Consider the following 22,523-nt stretch of genomic DNA (forward strand, 5'->3'; position numbering starts at 1 on the left):
CAATCCTGGAACAGAAAGAGGATATTAATAATAAAACAGTGAAATCAAAATGAAGTTTGGAGTTTAATTAATAGTAATACACCAGTGTCAGTTTCTTAGTTTTGACAAATGTACCATGGGAAGATGAAACATTGGGGATGCTAACTTTACTGTAGATCTAAAATTATTGTAAGTTAAAGGGCATTTTTCATATTTTTAAGTTTTTTTCAAGGCTTATTTTGTTTGGTACACTGTATCTTTGAAAGAGAAAAATCCCTGGGTGTTTCCAAGGTTTCTGTTCTTATTTTAAGACTAGATAAATTCTCAAGCTCTACTCCAGACCTACTAAATCAGGCACTTTGAGAATGGAGTCCAACAGTCTGTATTTTAACAAGCTTCCAGGTGATTCTACTGTACACTAAAGATTGAGAACAAATGGCCTAGACTATTCCTATTCCTGTATATACTACAACTATTTAATATTTAATGCACGTTCAAAAATTATGATAGGACAGAAAGTAAAAATGAGAGAAAATTCAAACAAAGTAAGAACTTCAGTTAAAAAATAATGTATCAATATTGTTCCATTAGTTGTGATAAATGTACCATATTCACGTAAGATGTTAACAATAGGAGAAACCTGGGGTAGGCTGTTCAGAAACCCTGTGTATTATATTTACAACTTTTCTATAAATCTAAAACTATCCTACATTAAAGCTGATTTTAAAAAATAAGATTATATTTGGAATAATGAATCATACCTTTCTGTTTAACGCCAGTTTTCTTCAGTTGTCTAAGAAGATTTCCACTTCCTCTCAGAACAGTCTTCAGAGCTCTCAAACCCCAGTCATAATGTTGCTGAGGTGTCAAAAGTTCCCTTAAGTAAAAACATGGATATCAGAAAGCATCAAATAGCTTTCACAAATTCTTTTTATCATCAGATCCAAAAAATAGAATATAACTACTAATAGAAATGAGTACTGATATTCCCTAAAATTATATAAAAGAACCAATCACACAAAATGATCACTCAGGTAAAATGTTGAAGATGGATGGTTCTCAAGGATCAGGATAAACTTTTCAAGAATTAGCTAATTATCTTAATGAAGATACTAAATGACAATTACCTGTTACCTTTATTCCTAACACCTTTAATCAATTTATCTTGCTCTGTCTCTGACATTCCAGTTCTCACTATCTTTTAAAATGACATGGACCAGAATTCTAGGTTGCCCAAAGAAGCTAAAAGTCAACCTCTATTATCAAAAATAAAACATAGGAAAAATTGTGAAAGATTCCCTGCAATGAAAGTAGGCTTTGAGTGGTAGGCTGGCAAATTAGATCAGTAAGTATCGTTTAGCTGGAGCCCTCCAATAAAAATACTTTGCAGAAAAAAAAAAAAGTGAGATAAGGTTTAGAGTATTTAGAAAAAACAAGTAGTTTTGTGCCAGATGTTTTTAGTATTCAAAGTAAAATCTTTCCTATCAACATCTTAAGAACACAATATGAAAATCACTGAATAGGTAAATTGGACAAACGTGAAAAATGGTCACTAATAACCATAATCAATCATGGAAACCACAAAATAGAAAAACATTTAAAACAAGATAACTCACCTAGATAGATTGAAGACAGCTACCAATTTCCTGCCCAATACCTTAGCATCTTTAAAGCCCTCTGAATAGAGAATAACTTCTGCAATAAGCTCATTGTCTGGACGAGACATGGCTACTGGCCTGAAAAGCTGTTTGAGATTATCAGGCAGTTTTTGTCTTCCTCCATAACCTTTTCCAGCAGGATTCATAGTGATAAAAATTCCAGAATTAGAATTTATTTCTACCTGAAATATTAATTTAAAATATAGGCATCAAATATTTGAAACTGTAAATATGAAACACAGTGCCAATAAAATTTTATTGATATGTTTCTACACATAAGTCTTGTACCTTAGCAAAAAGTAACCACTAATGTGCCAACCATCTCCTTATTCAACATATCATAAACTTCTTAGGAACTACACTGCTTTATAGAGGTTCTTATAATCAGTTTTTTGAGGCTAAAAGTTTAAGAGATGGTAACTGGTCTATTCATTCAACATGTTTACTGAAAGCCTTCCTTGTGTTAGGCACTTTGCTAAGCACACAGAGACAACACAACTCTGAACCAAAGTCAGTAATAGTTTATGTCCTTCAGAAGCTTATAGTCTGTTGAGTATCACAAAGAAGCAAACATCGTGTGATAAATGCTATCATAGTGAAGAACACAATGTCACAAGAGAATTTAGGAGGAGCATATTCAACAAACCACCAAGAATAGAAGCTAAATTAGAATGTGCAAACTATGAATGGACAATTAGGATGTAGAAATACCTTGAAAAGAAAAACCTGGCTATAAATGAAAGAAAAGAGAAAGAGTAGTGGTTGGAAAAACAGGTGAATCAAGGGGAGGTTTGTTCATGTTGTAATTATATTAAATATAATATATTATAGTATTATTACATAGTATCATATTATATACTATTAAGAAGGAAGAGGTGTGATTACATTTTAAAGACAATGAGGAATGGGTAGAGGAAGGAATGCGCAAACTATGGCAGAGGCCATAACTAAGAGGAGGTCCCTGGGAAGCAGATTCCAAAGTATAAGTGGAAAGATTAGCACTGGTTGAGAGAAAGAACCACTCTTTCTTTATAGGAGGAGGAAAGAAAGAAAAAAAAAAAAAAAATGAATGAGTAAGAAAACATATTTTGATGACAGAGAGGTAAAAACTTAATAATTTCTCAAGAGGTTAAACATCATGTAAAGAACATGTTAACAATTTAGAACTGGTCTTACTTTCTTGGCCTACCAACAAAAACTTGCATTGTCACAATATTACTATGGATAAGAGGATAATTGTACAGTTCTTTTAACTTTCAGTGTGCTCATCATTACTGTAATACAACCTACTTCAAAGGACTGTGATAAGTAGTAAATAAGACAATGCATTAAAGCACTAAGCACAGTGTCAGCACAGAGCAAGTGCTCAATAAATGTTAGCAAATATTATTACAACTGAATTATTCAATGTAGTTTGAAGATGCATGGTAGAATGAGACCAAAAAAGGGTGAGAAAACTCAGAGACAACTCACAGGTAAAAAGGTTTAACACACTGGTCACAGATTAGAAACAGGGGTGTTAGGAGAAATAAAGATAGAATATTGCCTGAGTATGAGTAATGCAGTCTTATATAATATTTTAATCTTTAAATTTCCAATATATTCTATACCTCCTTGCCAAGTAGTTCACACACAGTTCTATGATTCTTCAGAGCATCTTGAATTGTCTGGATTTGCATAGAAACTGCTGACAGTACAGATTCTTCCAGTCTATTGAATTCATCAAAACAACCCCAGGCCCCACACTTCACCAAACCAACAAATATTCGTCCCATTGACTTCACATCAATGCCCTTAAAAATAACAATAAAAAGTGTACTCATTAAAAAATAATTGAAGACTCTAATAACAATTTCATATTTTATGTCATTTACTGATAAAGTAATCATTTCACCCATCTATGCCTATTTTGCTCTTTTTTAAGTAGAGATTAAATAGCTAATCTTTCAAAACCCTAGGTAATTTCAAGAAATAAACAAAATAATTCATGGAACGTAATCTTAAGAGCACACAGAACTAAATAAATACATGATTTTGTTTTGGTTATTCTTTAAGTCAAACTACGAATACTACTCAAAATGTTTTAAAAATGGTATTTTAAATGAATTTAAGATTTTTCCTTCTCTACTTACTATTCTCCTTACTAAAAACATATTTTCTAAACCCTTACATTAAATCTGTATTCTGTATTTAAAATTATTTCTTTACAATAATTCTCTTTAGAAAAATTTTGGGACCTCTTTCCATTATACCTTTCAAATAAAACATTCTGTTTTTAAGTGATTTAAAAGGAGAGTGATTTTAAAATAGAGTATTTCATATATAAGTGCATGAAAACTAATTCAAGCATATAACTAGCACAATATAACATAGTTTGTTAATTATTTATTCTACCTCATCACAATTAAAAACTAAAACTTGTCTTCCAAGAAGTCCACCTAAAGCTTTGACTGATTCAGTTTTTCCAGTTCCAGCTGGTCCATAAGGATTCCCTCCAAGTCCCATCTTCATGGCTTGAGTGAGAGTTAGGTAGCACTTGTCTGTCAATGGAGTATAAACCAGCTTGGGAGCATTACCCTATAAAAGGGAAATATAAAATGATTATTCATGTTCTATTCAAATATGTATGTAGTGTGATAGTCTAGTTAAAAAGTTAAAAAGACAACAAAAAGATTAATGTTTTAACACAGAAAAATATCCAAAATATTTTCAGTGAAACAAATTTTCTAAAGCATAAACTAGAATTAAACTTAGTTATTTTTCAAGAATGCATTTTATTCTAGCCTAATTAATATACTCATTAACTTTTCCAAATAGTCTATTAAGTTCTTGATAATGGTACAAAGATATACTTGTAAGGCAAACAAATCCAAAGATATATTGTACAATAATCAAATACAAAACCACATTTTATTTTGTAATTTAAAATTTATGTAAACATTTGTCTTAAATCTCACTAGCTTCACAAATAAGAATTACCTTGGAGACCTCGAAGAGTAATTAATTTGAAAAATTCCTTATGAAATTAATAATTTTAACTTATCAAATGATTCTCAAAATTTCTACTAAATTTTAGAGAAAACAAATTCCAATTTCATCTGCAGTTTATAGAGCTCTTCCTTAATTAGGTAGACAGATTTGGGTCTCAAAATACATTTCCCTTTTGAAAGAGTCAGCTGGCAACTCTCCAGACATATGCTTATTAACATAATTGCCAAAATATTCTGAGCATTGATTCATTACTATGGGTAAAGGCAAAGAGGATACCGCTGGATTTTTTTTGAATATAGGTTACATGAGTTAGGTTATTTGTTTGACAATTCTTTCACCTTACAAAACATGAAAACATTTAGCAAACACATTTTAGCATATTTAAAATTGCACTAATTTTGGCCTTGTACAAGGAGGCACAAATCTAATTGCTTCCATTGAGGTTGCCCATATTCAATTCTGGTTGAATTAAAGATACGTTTTTAAATTCTATATAAATACTAGTCTATGAAAAGGTACATTTAGAGAATTCAGTACAACAGCCATTATTTTAACTTTTCTGTAAATAGAATTTACTTTATTTTTTCCAATATAACATATTTTTCACAATGATAAAACAGAAAGAAGACAGTAACACAAAAAAAATCTTGAAAGTTACAACTAAAATATAAATAATTCATTTATCCAATAGCAAATTTCATTTAAAAGTAAATAATTTCTAACTGGAAAATAAAACACTGCTGCCACATGTCATACCTGATACTCATACGTATACTGAAGTTCAGAATCCACCATTTGAACATAACATGCGTGATCACTTTTCATATAGAATCTAATTTGTTTTTTCCAAGCCCAGTCTTCAGTTGTATGAACTTGAACTTGATTTAACTGTTTCACCACATCAATATTATGAATGATGTCCAGTATTAGTGCCTTAAGTTTCAGCTCCAGAATGCCAGATTCTATATACAAATACATATAATTGGAGAAAACGTTAGCTTATGACTTACGTACTTTATGATTATATGTACATGAGTGATTTCTTAATGAATTGAAATTGTAATTTCATGACACATTTGAATGGTATAATAACATATTTCATGCAAACCAAAAAACTATCAAATCCGCAAGTAAGAAATAAGAATTTTGAGTGTGAAAACTAAGGCAGCAAAATTCAATAGGAGAGGGGTTACAGTTCCTTATGCAAGTGAATAAGCACACTTTGACCTGTCTCTACCTCTGAATGCAGGTATGAAAAACACGGACAACATGCATTGAACTGCTACTTAGAACTCTGAAAAGTGAAAAGTATTAGTCAAATTGAGGAAGATCAAAATTGGAAGTACCACCAAACCAGTAGTGAATTTATCTTTATCTTTTTTTCCCCCCTCTGGTGTCCGTCCCTAGGCTTGGACCCAATGCAGCCAGAAACCCAAGCTGCTGTAGACAGGGAGAGCTCTAAGAGAAGGCCTCTAGTTCAAACTTGAAAAGCAGAAAAGGAGTGTCCTGATAGCTACATGGTTGGCAACTGAGACCCAGAAATGCCTAAAACTATGAAGAAAGGGAACAGTTCTCTGAAATCAGAGGAGCTATGATCCCTGAAGAGTAGGACAAACCACAGTTGCTCTTTATCTCTCTCTCTCTGTTTCCCATCGGTTGGCCCATGACACGGGTGCGGTCACAGAAAGTGTGCAGGAGAGTAGAGTCCAGGAAACCTCAATTTTCTGGCCAGAGGACCAAAACAGGAGCCCAAGGGAACTACAAAATACTGGGAAGACCATGGAGAGGGTGGAAATTGGATAAAACAAGTTCATAAAGTCGTTTATAAACTCCAGCTCACCCCCAAGCTGTGCAAATCTCATCCTAAATATCAAACCAAAGCCTTTGAGATCTATTTACTAGGTGGCACACACGTGGGACACATCTCTATAGTATTGCAGACTTTGAAAACAAAACTGACACTGGAACCACAACCCACAACCCTAGCTGTAACTTGTTGCCTGAACCCAACATGATCAATTGCTAATAGAAAAATATCAACATTATCTAGAAGATTTAAATAAGACTTAGATTCTCATAACACAATGTTCAAAATGTCCAGGATACAATCCAAAATCATTCAACATGAAAACAATCAAAAAAATCTCAATTCACATAAAGAGAATAAAGGTGAAATAAAGATCATTCCAAAATCATTCAACACGCAAACAATCAAAAAAATCTCAATTCACATAAAGAGAATAAAGGTGAAATAAAGATATTCTCAGATGAAGGAAACCTAAGAGAATTTGTAGTCAACAAATAAACCTGCTCTAAAAGAAATGGTAAAGGAAGTACTTCAAGCAGAAGGAAAATGATACCAGAAGGAAATTCAGAGCATCAAAATGAAGGAAGGGCAACATAAATGGTAAACATCTAGGTAAATATAATATTCTTCTCTTGAGTCCTTTAAAACATATTTGATGGTTAAAAAATTATAATCCCATGGAGTTTTCAACGTAGGTATAAGGCAACTAAAACATAAAAAGAGGGAGATAAACTTATATGACGATAAGACTTCTACATTTCACTTAAAGCAGTAAACTATTGATTCTAAGTACAATATAAAAGTTAAGTATGTATATTGTAATGTCTAAGGTAACCAGCAAGATAGACAGATTAGATAGGTAGATAGATGACAGATAGTCAAAAACAATAAATGAATTAAGATAGAATACCAAAAAGTGTTCAAATAACTGAGAAGTAGGAAACGGAACATTTTTCCATACCAGTATTCCCTGGATCCTCAGAACTTGTATCAATGTTAGTATAGTGCTCTAACTTATTCACTAGTTGTGCTTCAATCTGATGAAGACTGTGATCTTGGATAGCATTTTCTACATCTTCAGTGAATTTAATCTGCTCTGCCAAGCATAATATCTATTGAATAAAGAGAAAAAGTATTTTTAAAGGTGAATTTATCTAGAAATATTTTATAAATTTAAGGAAAGATATCTTTTTTCCAAATTTTCAATTGTATATTGAATCTCTCTACCTGAATATCTTACCAGCCCTCAAATATTAATAGAGAAATACAGTCACAGAAAAAATAGTGTGTGATGCACCCCAAGGTTACTTTTCAGAATCCATCTCCTGCTGCTCTCCTAAAGGCCTGTTTACTGGTGCTAGGACCCACAAGCTTACTGTAACCTAAGGGACTTTGTACTTTCTTCCTGACTTTCCTCATAAATGGCCTTTTTTTAACAAGTACAATGCAAAGATATCAGAATATGATGCATTCTACTTAATAAAAGGATAATCTTCTAGAATTCCCAAATAATCTCTCAGTATACTACTGAACTCTACAATTTCAAATTCCAATTTTATCCTAAATTAAGATTGGTTTTAGTCTTTCAGTCTAATACTCATAAACAGAAACTAGCTATATATAGATCAAGACAGATATCTTTATATTTATATAAAACATGAAATGTTAACACAGGTTTCTGCAATAGTACCAATAGAGCAAAGTTACTAATAAAGTAAATTATACATTTAAACACCAGGCTTTGAAAACTTATATTACAATAATTTGATACAGTTCTTGGATGAACAAGGTAAACCAATATTCTGTAAACTAAAAACATGATCCATCATCACATAAAACCACTAAACCTACTGACCAATTACTATTGAACAGATTGTTTTTCTGATACATACCTTTCAGCATCCATATGAATATTATCAAATGCCTCTATCAGATTAACTTAGTTTTCTATATGTATTTTATAATTTAACATAGCAGGCTAAGCTGCTATTTGTTCTAACTTAAAACACTGTATAAATATCACATTAAGGTTCTTTTATGGAAGATAAAGCCAAGTAGTGACTTTTCAGGGCAAAAATATCTGCCATACTTTGTAGTAAAAAACTCACCAGCTTCTTTAATCAGATAGGTGGTGAACCATTTAAGCAGATCCAAATCTGCTTTTTGTAAAAAGACTTTGCTCTTTAATTTTCATATGAAAATGTTCACTTGACACCTCCAAACTAATACCAATACATGTGGATTCCTTTCAGGCAATACTTCTGAATTTCTGTACTATAAATACACATCACTAATCTAAGTTTCTATAGTCTGCTATACAATTTATGTGAGAGGCTAACATAAATGATAGTCAAGGTACAGTCTTCTCAAGTCACCGTACCATTAAGACATCTGCGTAGGCACTAACATTATTAATTACCTAAAATGTAATGGTCACTAAGGATGCTCTGCAAACATTGTATGATTTAACTTTCAAAATGAGTTGGCAATGTCAGAATTATTATACCCTCTTAAGTAACTGTCAAAAAGAATCACTCAGAGAATAACTGGCAAAAGCAGAAGTTGAACCAAGGTCTATCAGACTCGTTCAATTTTACCATGCTGCCTCCTTCCCAGACCAGTAAGTTCCTTCTCAGGTCCTTACAAAAATACCTTTAAAAAACGGAATTAACAGTACATAGTAACCTGTACCAGACATTCATGTGACGAGTTATACGATTCAATCCCCTTATGAAAATGCTCTTGACATAAATTTTTCTTAGCATTAACTGCTAATGAACTAGAATTCCTTGCTTTGGTAGATAACAGACTACAGTTGACTCTTGAACAACATGAATTTGAACTACGCAAGCCCATTTATACATGGAAATTTCTCAATAAATATGCAGTCGAAACGTCATATCCCTGGCACCATCAGCAGATTTAACCAACCATGGATTAAAAATAATGTTTCTGTGTCATTTTATATAAGGGACTTGAGGATCCATGGAGTTTGATATTTGCAGTGGGCAGTGAGCAGGGAGATGGGGAGTGTTCTAGAACCAAACCCCCATGGATACAGAGGGACAACTGCAGATAAATTTTGAGGGAGTCAAAAGTATAAAAGCAACAAAGGAACAAGACAAACAAAGAAAGACACAAACTCATAGACACAGACAATAGTTTAGTGCTTACCAGAGGGTAAGGAAGGAGAGGGGTGGTGAAAGAGGGTAAACAGAGTCAAATATATGGTGATGGAACAAGAACTGACTCTCGGTAATGAACACACAATGTGATACATAGATGATGTAATACAGAATTGTACACTTGAAACCTATGTAATTTTACTAACCATTATCACCCCAATAAATTTTAATTAAAAAAAAGCTACAAGTGGATTTTCGGCATCACGGTAGGTGAGTGCCCCTAATGCCATGTTGTTCAAGGGTCAACACTACTTCCATTTTCAGTAGTTCACATTTTTACTGTTGACGGCTCAAGAGCCCAGAGGTAAGTTTCAGGCTCAAATCCAGCAACTTTCTTTGGCTTGTATCTCCCAGCACATCTCCTGATACAACTGTCATTTCCCCAATCCAATTATTTTGTAATTCTTACTTTTGTAGATTTTTAAATATTATGTCTTTTATTCTAAGTCAATTTAAATCCTATTTTAAAGTTGACAGAGTACTAGGAAATATTTCCAGAATAAAGCAACTTAACTCTGACTCTGCAATGGCATTATTATTCATTGATGATTACTCTTATTTTTTTCTAAGAACCTAACAAGAAGCTTAAAAACATATTTCAGTTTGACTCAAAATGCTAAAAGATGCATATGACATGAATGACAAAACAGCTAAGAATTTAAAATGTTCCAAGCTTCCTATTTAACTTCTCATGATTTAAAAAAAACTAACATAATAAACTGTTCCATTGCTAGTAAATGTTTTAATCTTAAAAGCAAGTAACTTTGAGGAGTTGGGTAAACATTCCTGTGAGAATCACAGACCATCCCAATGCCTACCTTTCATGGTCCCTAAGAACTAAAGTTAGTCTCAACCAGCAATAAAACAAATCTGAACAAGATAGAATACTTAACACAAGTCTTAGTGCTACACTTTGATAAGGCCTGGAGCAAGTTTTGTTAGATACATATCTAGTATCCAGTGTTTCAGGAATGAGTTCCTATTAACACTGAGCTGCAGCAATCTGTCATCCCATCATGTAACCATGCTCTCAGCTTCCCTGCCAAATTTTAGTTCAGTGTTGTGACCATATTTCAGACCTGCATTAACACCCTGCTAAATTCCTGTCAGCTCCAACCTCTTAGGTGATTCTATGGTAGGAATCAGGGACAGTGTTATAGATCTTGTGCCTTTCCATCAATGATGGACTAATCATCTGGAACCAGGAAGCTACTACATGACTGATTCTCCCTCCCCACTGTATTCCCCACCAGCCTGGGTTGCTTAAATCTCAGCATGCTTTCTGCTTGAATTACAGCAAATTAATGGAGCTAGAAGAGAACTTCATTAACATGCAGTTCTTCCCTCACACTTGACAGTTGAGGGAACTGAGACTCAGAAGTTAAGCAATCTGTCAGTGTCAACTGTTGTTAGATAAAGGGAGACCAGAGATACCGTTGTCTGATCCCTCTGACCTCTAGGCCGGGGGTCATCCCATGATACCATGCCTACCTATATTCTAGACATAAGCCCCTTACCTGTGAAGGGAACAAGGATGGGTCAATTGCACCTTGAGAGCTTCGTCCAGAAGTAACACATTCTGTCAACAAATGTTTCAAAGTTTGCTTCATTTCCAAGGCTAAATCATTTAACCAAGTCTGGAAATAAAATTAGAAAATAACATATACAAGTCATAAAACAGACATGTAATCTATTGACTGACCCTATTCTTTTACTTCAGGAGGAAGGATTATAATTTCTTATAGACTCTCACATCCCAAGATGTGTTGTATAGTATATAATTATTTAATCAATAAATGATTTACGTAATTTGGAGAAAATATTTTTTTACCTCTTGGCATAATGGTAAATGTAAAACTCATAAAGTTCTAGTTAGCTATCACTATCATAATCTATATAAACCAATATCATATGACCATTTAAAAAGTAACCCATTCATGTCATCATAATGACAAATCGAACTAGATAGTTGAGCCAATAAATCATTTTCAAAGTGACTAGTTAAGTCTCCTGATTCATGCCATCCTGGTGATCTCATATTCACAAAGTTGCAACCATAGGAAGAGATTGTTTCATTAGGATGAAGTATATTATCTGGGAAGTTAAGCTGCCTCTTCAAATAAAACTAATTTTGTTTCAAGGTCGAACAATACATTCTCTTCACTCAGTTGATTATAGATAAAATAATAAAAGTTAACTAGTTGAAATAATTGACAAAAATAGCAATGAATATTTATGAACCACTACTTAACTTTAAAAGACTATCATTTCCAATGAAATTTAAGGATAAAACCTACAATCTTAAACAGCTTTTCATCATTACTTACTTTACCTTTAAGTTCTAGCTTTTCTTTTGATCTTTAGAGCACCTTCCAATATTAAAAATAGCATGAACATTTGCCAAGCTCAAAGGCCACTGACACTAAAGAGTGTCTCTGTTGCCTTGTGCAACAGAGACACCTACTCCGCTAAGCATCACAAGAGCTTCCAGAGTTCCAAGGTTCCTTTGCTGGCAAAACTGCTCTAGCCCAGCTGCTAAAACTTAACCTCTTCCTCTTGCTGTTCATCGGGTCCCAACAAAATGACAAGAAAGGCAAACAAAACAGAAAACAACAAAACTCTTCACCAAACATGGCAGCTACTTAAAACTTCTTTGCTTTCAATCACCTGATTTATGTGCTCAATATCCAATAAAATGTTGAGGTCTAAATAGAAATAGGCCTTTTGCTAAACTGTACAGAACATGCATGATAAGACATGGCCACTGACCTCTAGTTGGAGGATAATACTGGAACCTGAAATTACAATTCAATGTGATGCAACCTATTGCTACTCGGTTTTAGCTGTATACCTGTAATAGACCTTTGACAGTTCACTTCCAGTCCTGAGGAATCAACTAATCATAGTTGTTCTATAACTGCATTAGTTTCAAGCTCACTAGTTCACCTAAATCATCTTATACAACTCATATTTTAAAGAGAAAAGAGAACTAAGACTTATTAAGTACTTATGTTCCAAACACTATATAGTGTACTTGAAGCCAGTAATCTTATTAAATTTTCAGTAGAAAGTCTTTGCAACAGTAAGAGTCTGACTTTACAGATAAGAAAACTGAGATTCGAAGTTACATAGCTAATAAGTTTTAGAAAACTAAAATTAATATTCGATTCTTTTTTACTCCAACATAAAGGCTATTTTCATAATTACATGCTGCCTTCCAAAGACTAAAACTCCATATTCTCTGAAATATCATATCATTCTGACCCTAACAAAACAAATCATTTATTAAAAGATATAAAATGAGTTTCCTAAAAGGCCTAAATTACTCAACTTTACCCTACAAATTGACTAAATAATTTTTTATACTAAGTTCACATAGTGAATTCTTTTTATTTTCATACTTGAAAAAGAATTCCTTACCTCTACATTATTTGATAAAAGAACTTTATTTTTAAAAGGTACAACTTCTCCCTCTAGAGATTTCATTGCAGTTATATGTTTTGATTCCTCATCAAAACACACACTGTTAATACCTATAATATAAAAGTAACAATTTAAATGCAAAATTATCAAACATAATTATTAGCTATCATATATGGTTACCACATAATAAATACTTCATATACTACCATGCAATAGAATTATGTTAATTCTACTATATAATATCATAATATCGTAGAACAGCTTCTCATAACTAAAAACTGTAAACGACCCAAGCCCATCAACAGGTAAATGTATAAACCATGATATACTCAAACAATGAAATGCTATTCAATAATTAAAAGGAATAAAATATAGTTGTAAGTATCTTGAAACACTATGATAAGCACACAAAAAAAAGCCAGACATAATTGAGTGTATAAGAATACAATATGGATGATTCCACTTATAAGATGAGACAAAAAGAGGAATGGAGGAGGGCAAATAGGACTCCCTTCCCCCAAATTTGCAAACAAATTTAATTTTAAAAAGCCCTAAACATATTATCTAATTTTGATCTTCAGAAAACCTCTGTAAGTTATTTTCAATTTAAAGAAGAAAACTAAATTTCAGAGGCAACAATTAATTAATAACTCAATAATAAATAGTAGAGGTGGAACTTAAATACAAGCCTTCTGATTCCAAGAGTTCTTTCCACTACCTCCTATAGCCCAAATCACAGTTACAAATATAAACACCTAAAAGCTTCAGATATACAACTGTTAGAAATACTTCTGTAAAGCACCAGAGAGTAAATATTTTAGGTTTTTACAGGCCATACAGTCTCTGTGTCAACCACTCAACTCTGTGCTTGTAGCACAAAAGCAGCTATAGACAATAATGAGGATGACTGTGTTCCAACAAAACTTCATTTAAAATAAGAAAACTGGCAGTGAACCAGATTTGGCTTGTGGGTCTGTAGTTTGCTACTCCCTGATTAAAAGTGACGATGATGATAATTTTTAATTTTTTACTTCTTAATTTGAGAAATACAGCTATTTTCCAACAAATGAAATACTTGAAGAAAAAAATAATCACGATTATTTTTGTAACAAACCAATTCCATTTGCAATTACCCAATGAAAGTGATTCAATAATATCAAAGTATATAGCACTATTACTCTACACTTTTCACCAATCTTACCTGTTTCCATAAAATAATTATCTATATACAAATAACTCCCAATTTTACTTCTCCATACCAATCTCTCTTCTGACAATAAATGCTAATTATCTCTGCGTGGAAATCATTCAGGAGACTTTACACTCAATCATGAAGGGGGCATATTCTCCTTCGCTTCCAAGCCTATGCATGGCCTATTCCCTCTCCCTCCCCATTTCTCTTCTAGCTAAGAGCTATACATTCTTCAGATCTCACATTAGAAGTCAACTTCTTCATGATGCCCCAAAACTGAGCTAAATATGGTCAAAGATGCAATTATAACACCATGTATTTATATCAACCATACGAACTGTCATGTTTGTCAACTTACTAGCTTATCTTCCCGACTGAACTTTAGGTTCTTTAAGTGTATGACATGCATTTTATTCAATAGTCTACCTAAGATCCTAACATTATGCCTGGCAGAGAGTTGAAACAATAAATATCTGTTGAATAAATGTTAAATCTTACCAGCAAACAGTTTCTTAAGGTGAGACTGAATCACTGATGGGTTAGTAGACTGGCCCAGTATTTCTAACAAGTCATCATCACCAATAAAATAAAATCTTGGAAAGGCTGAGCGTTTTTCCTAATAAAAATAAAACAAAAAGAATAGCCTTTGCTTTTCAAATAATGCTAATTATTTTACACTTTATTATATAAAGATTTTTATTAAAACATGCCTCCAAAAATTCATTTAATGATTTCTGACATCTTTGAAGCTGATCAAGTATTGTTAGTAGAGAATTTCTGATTCCCGCATGAGTAGTTAACGTTGTGACTCTGTTGTCTTTCTTGATGTCAGTCATTATTGATCTACAGAAGAAAAAAAAAAGCCATTTTCACATCTACTTTACAGTTTTTTGACTAACAGATACTGAGATACTTATTTTTTTCGCCTGCTTAAAACAAACTAGAGTTAACACTATATAACAGCAATACATCATTATGCTTCTAACAAGTAATGCTAAAAATTAATATTATTCCATTATCATTTTTAACCTCCCATATTACAAATTGTCTTATTTCACTTATTCACTAAATAAATATTAAGTCCTACTTCATGACGATAATGGTCCAATGACAGAAAAAAACATTAAATAATTTCTCAAAATACTTAAATAAAATTATGATAAATGCTAAGAAGGAAAATTACAAAGCATTTTTAAAGTGGCTAATAGGGCAACCCCTAACCTATGATTCTTTGAGGAAGTAATTTCAGCTCGTCTAAATGATGAATAAAAAGAAAAAGTCAATGAGTAGGAAGGAAAAAGTTTCTGGCAAAGACCCTGGAAAGAAGCTTGGTACGTTTGAGAAACTAAAGACTAGAGTCACTAAAGCAAAAAGGAGAGCAGCACATAAAGGTAGAAAAATGGACAAGAAGATCATTCCTTATTCATGGAGCACTAGGAAACCATTTGAAAGTTTTACTTAAAGCAATGAAGGAAAGCAGTGAAGAAACTTCATTTTCAAAAAATGACTGGCTGTTGTATGGAAAACTGAATAGAGAAGATAAGAACTAGTCAGAAGGTTAGGCAGTAGTACAAATTACTGACAACAAAAGTACTTTAGAAGTAGACATATAAAAGATAAATTAAAATATATTAAGTGGGTTAAAGTCAACAAAATTTGCTAACAATGGATTTGGAAGGAGAGGGAGATGTCAAAGAGATCCATCACATTTCTGCTTTGAGCAATTAGGTAGTACCATTTATAGAGACAGAAATCCAAAAAAGATTTGTGGGAAAAGGGATTGGGGGATAAAGTCATGATTTTACTTCTGACATGCTGATTGAAGATACTTAACCTATTTGGAGCTCAGAAGAGAAATATAGGCTTGATATATAAATTGAGGAGGCATGAGCAAACAGAAGACAGAAAATGTTTAGGGAAGTTAAGATCACCTCACGAGAAATATGAAGTGAAAAAAGAACCTAAGGATGAAACCTTGAGAATGTCCGCATCTAAATGCTTTAAGGGGCTGAGGACTAGGAACTAAAGTAGAGCCAGAGAGACCAGGAGAGGACAGTATCACAGAAGCGAAGGGAAGGGACTTCACAAAAAAGAAGAAATGCTCAATTCTATTAAATATTAGTCAGAGATATAGTAAAATAAGGAATGACAAATGCTCATCAAATTTACAACAAGAAAGTAATTGGCGACTTTAGGAAATATTAAATATATATCATATACCTATATGTATATATTTATTAGTTTATTAGTATATATTATCATATATATTAGAGCAGTAAAAACAGAAACCAGACCAAAATGATTCAAAAAGTAAATTGCTGAATGATTGCAAATAACTTCTCAGAAGGATCCAGTAGAGAAAGAGGTTAAATACACAGATGATACTAATAATCTAAAAGTAATTAACTTGTATTAAGGACCTCATAATATGAATAAAAAACTTCCATATGTGTCAACGTCTTTTGTAGTTGTACTGACCTAAAATCTTCATCAACTCTGTTGAAGCGTGTCTGTTCTTTTGGCAATGCTCCACGGCCAAAAATAGGTTCCAAATACACCCACTTTCTCTGAATATGGTTTAAATTCTGTAGGTACTCATCTAATTCTGCAAGTTTTCTTTCCCAAATTGACACTTTATCTTCAAATCCTTTATAATAAGGAGAATCCTTTAAGGATTGAAGAAGGCATCTATTGTCTCCAACTTGATTTACTATATCTTTCCAGTCTTTAATCAGCTTGATAGTTCGACTTTGGCTGTCTTCATAATCAATCAATGTAAATACTGCTCCAACTCCCCAAAGATCAAGCTCACGTAAAGCTTCTCTGATTGTAACTTCACCTTGTGCCCGACTATTTAAATCCTATTTAACACAAAATATCCATATTTATTACTTCAACAGTGTCATATAAATAAATTATAAGAAATCTATTTTAAAAGATTATTTTTATCTGGTTTTTCACCATTAGCAAAAAATAAACAATGCAAGTGGATATATTTTACACCTAATAAAAGAGAATTACTGGCTAATGTATCAATGGATATCAGATACTAAGTATTTAGGTTCACATGGTCAAAGTATATACAAAGTTCTGCCTTATGCTTTTAACTTCTAAAAAACAATTCATGCATCCATCACAAGACACAAAACAATCTGACGTATTTAAAGTTTTGCAGACCTCAGACATTCTACTGTAACTTAATTGTAAGCTCTGATACATCTAAAGCGGTTAGCAATCCTATGAAGTTGTCTTCTATAGCAGTTGTGCTTTATAACCTCATTATTATCTAAATATGCTCCAGGATTATCTACAAACAAAAATATACATTTTAGACAGGAAACAAAACAATTTGACATCTAGAGTCCTTTTATTTTCACACTGAATGGACAGAACACAACACAGAAAGTCTGCCATTTATGATAGAATTGTGACAAGTTTTACTTTTACCTGATACCTTTTCTAAATCTGATTAATAAACTGGTTCTTGGTTTAGCTATCTGGATTTTTATATCCCTTAGCTTCTGTTTATAATATATGCCATGATTTTAAATGTACTATATGTAAAATGATTAGTATTTGTTTACTTTTTGATTAAAGCTGACTCCCTTCTTATAAAGTAAGACATTTTTAATTTTGTATGTTTTTCTCTCTCTCAAAACAGGGATTTATATTGTTTCTATACCCCCATAGACAGTGCTAGACATATTGAAAAGTATTACTAATAAAAGAATGATGTAACAGTGGAACACTGTCACTATTTCAAAGGAAGAAACAAATTTAATGTAGGGTTTATTTAAATAACAAAATACAAAGCAAAATCATATGTTAACAAAGGCTGGATATATGAGGTATTTCTAAAAGTGATTCTTACTTTAAGGTCTGAAGTTTTGGCAACAATTGTATCAGCTACTCTGAGAAGATCACCAAACACTAATTTCTCTAGACTAGTTCCCCTAGGAAGGCCAAGTAGACGAAAAAGGTCAAGCCAGTGATCTGGAGAAAGATGTTCTCCTCTTACATATTTCAAGATAGGAACTGCGATCTGTTAAATGAGAAGAAAAACAAGAAACATGTATACAAATAGTATACATATGTATACAAGTAAAATGCAAATTATTATTTACTGTTATGATTATTAAGTATAAAAATTTTAATTACTCCATCATCTTATTAACAATCTTGAAATCATATTCTTAAACAGAATGGTATGAAAATTTGTATTAAACATTGCTATGAACACATGCAACTTTCCCTTTGTAACTTAACATATTTAAAACATGACCTAAAATATTTATATTTATATTTTTATTTTAGGATACACTTATAGCCTAGATATGCTAAACAATTCATATATTAAATTGTGCTAGGAAGTATAAATACTCTGATTTATAACTTTACCATATATTTTTTAGTTCTAATTTCTTTCAAATTGGTAGCAGAAATACCAATGATTTCTATGCTTTATTCTATACTTCCTATTTTTTTCATGTAATGGAATAATGTAAAAATATATAAACTAAAATTACAGTTCAGTCACTACATAATAAGATACATAAAAGTTCCAAATATCATTTTTAAATAGAATAAGTAAAACTATCTTACTTTATATTTGTCAATTTCTGATTGTAATTTCACCGTCATTACTGAATGTTCTTCAACCTTCCTTAATTTGTCATGCCAATTCATCAAAAACTCTTCAAACAGATACGTCTTAGTCCTATAAAATACCAGAAATACACTTTGAAACTTAAACCACAACAAACATTACCAAACTATAAAAATCTAAATATTGTTTATTAATCCAACCGAAAAGTAATCCAATCTTCATTGGCCATTTCCTGAAATCCTTGCTGAAACTCTTCATAAAGGGCCCAAATTTGTGCACAGCTCTCAATGTCTGTAGAGATGCTATATGCCAAAGAGAAGTTGGGCTCTTCTAGTCCAAAATGATGGCAATCATCACTAGTAAAAAAAATATATATATATTGAAAAAATAGTGAAATATCATATTTTTAAATAAGAAAAACTGTCAAATATCAGTGTTACTTAAGTGCATTCTGTGTGTTTGTGTGTGTGTGTGTGTGTGTTGCACAGTGTGTATCTGATAATAGAGGTACACAGTGGGAGATAAAGTCTACCTTACATGAGAATTTTACTTAGGCATGGGCGCTTCTAAATTCATTAATATGCATTTTTTACAAAGGAATCAAAGTGAAGTTGGTAACATATATATTTTATGTACATAATAAAGAAAAAACATACACCAGCTTTTTTCTTATGACTTCAAGATCATCAAACTCAATTTTTTTCTCTTTTATTGACTTCGCACTTTTATCAAGGGTATTTTGCTGGCCAGTTTCAATAACATCATCACCAGGCTTTAGTTGGTCCCAACGAGCTTTAAATTTCTCCAATTCTTGATAATAAATCTGGAGACGTGATTTCACATTTCCTTTCATCACTTCAATCTATAAGCCAATAGAGTTTATATAATTTAGTTCAGAATAAAATCTCACTTTATTTTCACATTTTTATTTCCAACATTTGCTACTGAAAGGTGAAAAAGTATCAATACCAACTTTTTTTTTTTAACTTTTATTTATTTTTAAGTGTTTTTTTCCAGGACCCATCAGCTCCGAGTCAAGTAGTTGTTTCAGTCTACTTGTGGAGGGTGCAGCTCACATTGGCCCATGCAGGATCAAAGCAGTACCTGGTGTTACGAGCTTCGCGCTCTAACCAACTGAGCTAACCGGTTGTCCCTCAATACCAACTTTTCAACAGATTGTTTTTAATTATTGATTCAAATGCAATAAAATAATTCAAAAGCATTAAATTAGACCATAAATTTACAATGAGAGATAATCTCCAAACATCATCATTAAGAACTAATTCATGTGACTAAGAGCACCCATCACAACTATCAGAAGGTGATGTGACTTAAAAAAAAAAAAATGTTCAATGACTGCCAGCTGTTCTACCTGAGGGCATTTCCTAGTCTCCCATGCAGCTAAGGACATAAGACTAAATTCTTGTCAAATGAGATATGAGTGCAATAGATACATGCAACTTCCAACTTGTACCCTTAAAAGTTACCACAGATCGTCAGTAAATATATTCATTCATAAGAAAGGCTGAAAATAATGACACATGCATTCTTGAATAGCAGGAAGTGAAGATAAACTATGTGAAATGATCAACATTATATAAAGTGTTCTACTATACACAAGTACTTGGAAGTTAATTTCACCAGCAATATAAAATTCTTATAAACCTAAGCTATAATGAAATAAAGATAAGTAAAAACCCTTAACTGAGAAAAAATTAAGTATCCATTTTAACAAAATGACTAAAAGGTTCTTACCTGATCTTTAATCATAAGTTGGTGACTTTCCATCATCAACTCAAATTTATCCCACTTAGCTTTCAGATTACTAATTGTTTCTAAACCTCTACCTGCCACAGTTCGTAAAAGTCTGTTTTTATCTTCAGCTTCTTGAAATAAGGGCAAAATCTAAAGGATAACAAAAAAACATTAAAACAACCTATTTTATCAAATTTCTTAAAATTCCATTTAATTATTGTTTCATGATTTGCTTCTTAAAAATCCAGAGTCTTGCTTTTAAATAATTGTTAAATTCCTGGGTATAAAGTTTCTAATGCTTACTTATTATTATATACAAACTCAACCAAGGCACCCTGACATCAGGAGTTAAAAGATAATAAAAGTGGTAATATGAAACTAAATGAAACCGTGAATCCATAAAGACAATACTATAGCTGTTCGAAGTTCTTATTATAAATGTTCCATGCATAAGAAAATGCTAAAGATGCTTCGAAAGGAACTTAAATTAATGACGACTTAAGAGCACAAGTTAATTAAATTATTCTACTTAATAAAGAAGGGAAAGTCATGAAAAAAAAGGTATATAAAAAACAGACAGGTGAATAAGTAAAATCAAGCACCTACATTCAATTTCTACTTGAAATGCCCTGAGTCATGTATAGTTAGTAATTTTTTCAACAGTCTGGGTGTAGGTCAATAGGTGCTAAAATGCTTGAATTGCTTCTCACCCTTTTAAAGCACTATAAAACAAGTGTCATATAAATTAATAAAATATCCGTGTTTTTACTAATCAACAAAGCAATAATAGCCATAGAAAGATTTTTTTAATTACCGTGCATACACAATAGACAACAGTAACAAAAAAATTTCTTCAAATATATCTCAGTAGCCAGTTGGCAATCCCTGGGCAGGATTAGTTCCATCTGAGAAACAGAGAAAACCAATATACCAAGAAGCCACACTGTACTATAAAAATCAGCAAAAAAGGAGAAAAAAATAGAGTAGGGGTCTAATTTCCTACATACTAACAGAACTTGGGTTAGCCTGTAAACACTTTACAACACTTTCCTAGTCTACCTGCCTCCATTCCTCCTCCTTCAAATCCGGATATATATACCATATCAAAGCAAATCCTATAACATCTTACTGCTAAAAACCCAGCAATAACTCCCAATATCCACAAAATCAAGCCCAAGATCCTTAATGTGGCTCACTGACCTAGCGCTTTGTACTGTTTCCTGTCACTTCCTGCCTCTCATGTGGTTCCTAGCATACAACATCTATTTCTCTTAGTTTTTGTGATGATACGCTTCATGTTTCTCCTTCCACTTCATTCTCAATCTCCTAGGCTAGAACTCTAAATTTTGGAAGGTTTAAACCTGGTCCTAGCCCCTCTACTCTTTGCTGTCAACCAGATGGTCTTAGTCCAATCCCATGGCTTTAAATATCATAGATATAAAGACGACTTCCAAATTTATACCTCTAGTCTTCACTTTTACTCTAAATTCCATATTCCTCATTCAATTTCCACCTGACATTCATCTCAATCCCCACCACTTCCAATCTCCAAACACTGTCCTTCTCTTGTCATCCTCATCTCAGTAAAAAGAAGCTAATATCATTAGCTTTCCAGCTGTTCAAGCCAGAAACCTTAGACATGTTTATTTCTATCTCTAAACCCCCTCTAACGAATGCATTAGCAGATCTTCTTGGTTTTAACATTGAAATATATCATTAATTTCTCTAGTTCTCTCCATCTCTGCTCCCACATGGTACAAGTTTCTATCATCTCTCATCTACCAATTGCAATATCCTACTAACTAGACTCTCTGCTACTTTTTACTCTCTGCTACTACAATCCATTCTCTACAGAGCAGCCAGAGTAATTGCTTCAAAATGTGAAACACATTGTGTCACTCCCCTGCTTAAATACCTCTAAGGACTT

The 22,523-nt window shown here is 32.5% G+C and overlaps 1 protein-coding gene across 4 annotated transcripts in view; it reads right to left on the minus strand.

The window, feature by feature from the left end:
• DYNC2H1 (dynein cytoplasmic 2 heavy chain 1) overlaps positions 1–22,523 on the minus strand; it is a 293,546-nt gene that overhangs the window by 238,593 nt on the left and 32,430 nt on the right. For all 4 annotated transcript variants that reach the window (XM_074335553.1, XM_074335552.1, XM_019717180.2 and 1 more), the window contains exons 21-36: positions 20,597–20,746; positions 19,498–19,703; positions 19,042–19,197; positions 18,838–18,952; positions 18,107–18,277; positions 16,714–17,096; positions 14,946–15,078; positions 14,734–14,851; positions 13,041–13,153; positions 11,138–11,257; positions 7,397–7,547; positions 5,385–5,590; positions 4,032–4,214; positions 3,248–3,430; positions 1,596–1,819; positions 741–856 (exon numbers count right to left, since the gene is read on the minus strand). In XM_074335553.1, the coding sequence (XP_074191654.1) occupies positions 741–856; positions 1,596–1,819; positions 3,248–3,430; positions 4,032–4,214; positions 5,385–5,590; positions 7,397–7,547; positions 11,138–11,257; positions 13,041–13,153; positions 14,734–14,851; positions 14,946–15,078; positions 16,714–17,096; positions 18,107–18,277; positions 18,838–18,952; positions 19,042–19,197; positions 19,498–19,703; positions 20,597–20,746 (2,728 nt within the window). The remainder of the gene's footprint in view (positions 1–740; positions 857–1,595; positions 1,820–3,247; positions 3,431–4,031; positions 4,215–5,384; positions 5,591–7,396; positions 7,548–11,137; positions 11,258–13,040; positions 13,154–14,733; positions 14,852–14,945; positions 15,079–16,713; positions 17,097–18,106; positions 18,278–18,837; positions 18,953–19,041; positions 19,198–19,497; positions 19,704–20,596; positions 20,747–22,523) is intronic.

This window comes from Rhinolophus sinicus, linkage group LG06 (genome assembly GCF_036562045.2).
Source record: "Rhinolophus sinicus isolate RSC01 linkage group LG06, ASM3656204v1, whole genome shotgun sequence".
NCBI classification, from domain to species: Eukaryota; Metazoa; Chordata; class Mammalia; order Chiroptera; family Rhinolophidae; genus Rhinolophus; species Rhinolophus sinicus.